Source organism: Larimichthys crocea, chromosome II (assembly GCF_000972845.2).
Source record: "Larimichthys crocea isolate SSNF chromosome II, L_crocea_2.0, whole genome shotgun sequence".
NCBI lineage: Eukaryota > Metazoa > Chordata > Actinopteri > Sciaenidae > Larimichthys > Larimichthys crocea.
Genome location: NC_040012.1, coordinates 2216205 through 2219856, shown reverse-complemented (window position 1 = coordinate 2219856; position 3652 = coordinate 2216205). Strand labels below are relative to the sequence as shown.

Genomic DNA, 3652 nt, shown 5'->3' with positions numbered 1-3652 from the left:
TCTCTAGTAAAAAACTTGACGTGATAGAGAAAACTGGATCAGTTTGGATTCCCCCCCAAAAATTAGACTAACTCAACAAAATTGTGTTCCCTGGTGTAATTTATGTGTCTCCAGATAATAAAGTTCAAATCTGTCTTTAAAACAAAGCAGCCGACAACAGTTTGCAAAATAAAGCTCAAAGTTATTGAGTGATTATTAAAATCAAGGGGGAAAAGCTGATAAAGAATCAGAAAGCACGGCAAAGAATCTGGTGCCTGTCGGGGTCATGTTGTGTAAATAAAGATTTTGCAGTAATGAAATCACTTATTTTGGAATACAACAGCTAAGACAGTTGATGTCCATGTTAATAAGATTTGTGTCTCGTGTTCAGTGCTCTATCATTACTTGGATCACAAGAGGAAGGAAAGTTCAGCTCAGCTGCACGCCACTTATTCTGTCGGGGAAGTTCGAAGACAATGCCAGCGGTGAGACACACGATAAATGAACAAGACGTGTTTTGGCACATTTTTGATTTCAGATATTTTATTTCATGTTGCTATGTTTTCTTCTTTGATGTTCTTTCAGGGTCACAGTGTCAGTGGTCAAGAAGATCAGTTGGAAGGTGTGTAGATGATTCACTGATCATCCATCTGGTGTTAAAGACAAAGTATAGATAGTCCTTGTGTGTTTTCTTTGCAGATTTCAAATCCAAGATGAGCCTTGGTAGTCATGTCCACGTCTACAGCGTCCAGAAAGCTCACTGAAAGACAGCGGCCCTCTGTACAGTGTCGACTATGAGCCGTGAAAGACAATCTGAAGAGACACCAAGTATGTTGATGTTTTTTTACAGCTACCCTGCAGCACAGAAGAGTTTTGAATGTCCGACACAGTCTGCTTGTTCTGTAGATACAGTGCGATCCGCTGTGCCAGCGCCGTGCCCATGTTCCTCTCTGGAGCTGCAGCAGGCGAGACAGATCCATCAAGTTCCTGCACCAGAGCCCGAACAACAAAAAACCTGCCATGAACGGAGAGGCGAACGCTTCCAAACCCTCCACCAAGCCCCAGAAAGGCATCATGGGAATGTTTGCACACAAGGCCGCTCCTAAGAAACCAGGACACGTCATTTGAACTATAGGAGAAAAATATGAAAAATCCTGCATATAACAGACATGACCTTGTTGTCACTAAATCAAAGTAACAGTCTGTGCAATGATCTTTTTTGAGGGTACCAAATGCAACTCTTCACGTGTTCCTTTGGTCTACATCCGTAAACTCTCCACACACTGCTTGCACACTTTGTGAGGGCTTGTTGTCTTGATCACAGAGTTTTACTTTAAAATATGCAAAATATGCTTGTTTGACAAATGCACTGATGTTTACAAATACAGCAAAGGGAGTCTGGGTTGTTCAGGCGTTTACGACGAGAAGCAGCATGAGCAGACATGATCTGGAACAAAGGAAATATAAAACACTAAGATGGAATAGTTACAAGCTTTGGTGTGCCCATGGTGACAAGGTGAAGAGAACAGCAGCACAGATCCTCTTCATTCTACTATACTGGCTTTCTGTGTGCAGATATTGACAGTACTCTCACCGCACTGTCTCAATGTGTGACTGCACAAACAAGTTGCCACGTAGCTGTAGATGAGTCCGATCGTGATCAGCTGGCAAGTCTTACTACAGATAATCAGTGGAGTTTTGCCGATCTGGAGGGTAAAAACGGACTGCAACTTTGGAAATGTTTGTTCGTCTTCTCTCGCTTATCCGAGGTTGGGTCGCGGGGGCAGCAGCTTCAGCAGGGAAGCCCAGACTTCCCTCTCCTTCTCCCCGGCCACCTCGTCCAGCTCTTCCAAGGAGTCGCCAAGGCGTTCCCAGGCCAGCCGAGAGACATAGTCCCTCCAGCGTGTCCTGGGTCTTCCCCGAGGCCGCCTCACCAGGGAGGCGTCGAGGAGGCATCCTCACGAGATGCCCGAGCAACCTCAGCTGGTTCCTCTCGATGCGGAGGAACAGCGTGACTAAAGCTCGTGACCACAGGTGAGGGTAGGAACGTAGATCGACTGGTGAACCTTCTTCACCACGGCGGACCAGCGGACTCTCCATCCTTCCCTCACAATTTTGGAAACAGCAAGACAATGTTGTTGTTCCCCGGTGTAATAAACAAATCACAACCAACTTAACAACCTAATCTCCATGACAACAGGGTGAGGACAGATCAACGTCTGTATAAAAACAGACTTACTGAACTTATGAATGACTGCAGTCACTTTCATTAACTCACTGTTTGGCTGTGTTGACATGAACTCCCAGAGTCAGACTCAGCCATTTGTAGGTCACCTGTTCAAAACACAAACACACACCTGAGTTTAGATTCACCTCTGACCTCCCACGTGAACAGATAATCTATAAAAACTCTAAAACTGTAACTCCTGATGCATCTCATGGTGTTTTTATCTGACAAACCAACAGAAACTGAAGCTAACCGACAGTAAAAATCAGTTTTTCTTGAATTTAAGAGACATTTAAGAGATAATTCACGAGCCGAATGAAGCGGCAGCTCTCAGGTGATCGCGTACAGGTGTGTGTCAGCGTGTAACAAACATTTAGATGTGATTAAAGTCAGAAAAGAAAAGAAAGTGGCGGGATTTTAAACCCGGTTCAGCCTCGTCTCCCGCCAACAAACCGGCTCTGTCGGACCAGTCCAGAACAAAGTCCAGAAAAGAGGCTTGAACCCTGCACTCACTATCTTGTCGTGGTCGTTGACAAACTCGTCGATGTTGTCCAGATACAGCTCGTCCATTTTGTCTCAGCGTTCAACCGATTTAACTGCGCGGGAAGACGGTTTATTTACTTCCTGTCAAATGTCACATGTGCTGCTCTGCTTCCGGCGGGATGAGCTGCAGGCTGCCCCCTGCCGGCCGACACGAGGCACTGCAGGACGCTGACAACAGCTGATCACACACACACACACACACTCTGTGTGTCTAACTCAGAGATGTATAAAGTACTGGAGTAAAGGAGTGGAGTAGAAGTACAAGTGCTATATCAAAAAACTGACTTGAGTAGAAGTTGAAGTGTTCTTTAAACACCATACTTAAGTAAAAGTACTAAAGTATTCAAAATGTTTTGTACTTAAGTATTGCAGGTAGAAGTATGTAAAAAAATGCTACTCAAGTACTGAAAGTAAAAGTACAAGTAAAAGTACAAGTACTGTTGTTTATATTATTTCAAATATTTATTAAGGCACAACTTCTAATGTTACAGTGTTACAATGTTCATGGTAGAGTTCTGTGATTTCCCATGGTCTGTGAATGCGTCTGAATGAATGCGAGAGCGAGGGGGCGGGGTGCAGGTGAGAGAGCGCACCTGGGTGAGTCAGGTGTATGACGTACGGCGCACGAGCGAGATTGATGTGAGACCGGGTCTGTTATGTTGTTGTTTTTTTTGGTGTGGTTATGGCCGACAGTCACCGAGTCCTGGAACCAAACCGTTCAGCAATAAATGCAGTTTGTTGAATAACGCCTCGTCATTCATCACGTGTCCGGCTGGACGCTACAATAGTAACGAGTAACGATTCAACACATGAAAAATGTATCGGAGTAAAAGTATTAAATTCATCAAAAATATGTAGTGCAGTAAAAGTGGAAGTTGGGGAAAAAAACAATACTCCAAAAAA

The 3652-nt window shown here is 44.3% G+C and overlaps 1 protein-coding gene across 2 annotated transcripts in view; it reads right to left on the bottom strand.

Moving 5' to 3' along the window:
* The window catches only part of pold3 (polymerase (DNA-directed), delta 3, accessory subunit), an 8834-nt gene extending 5983 nt beyond the window's left edge, over positions 1 to 2851 (bottom strand). For both annotated transcript variants that reach the window (XM_019259713.2, XM_019259714.2), the window contains exons 1-2: positions 2720 to 2851; positions 2258 to 2313 (exon numbers count right to left, since the gene is read on the bottom strand). In XM_019259713.2, coding sequence (XP_019115258.2) covers positions 2258 to 2313; positions 2720 to 2776 — 113 coding nt within the window. In that variant the 5' untranslated portion in view covers positions 2777 to 2851. The remainder of the gene's footprint in view (positions 1 to 2257; positions 2314 to 2719) is intronic.
* Positions 2852 to 3652: the final 801 nt, after the last annotated feature.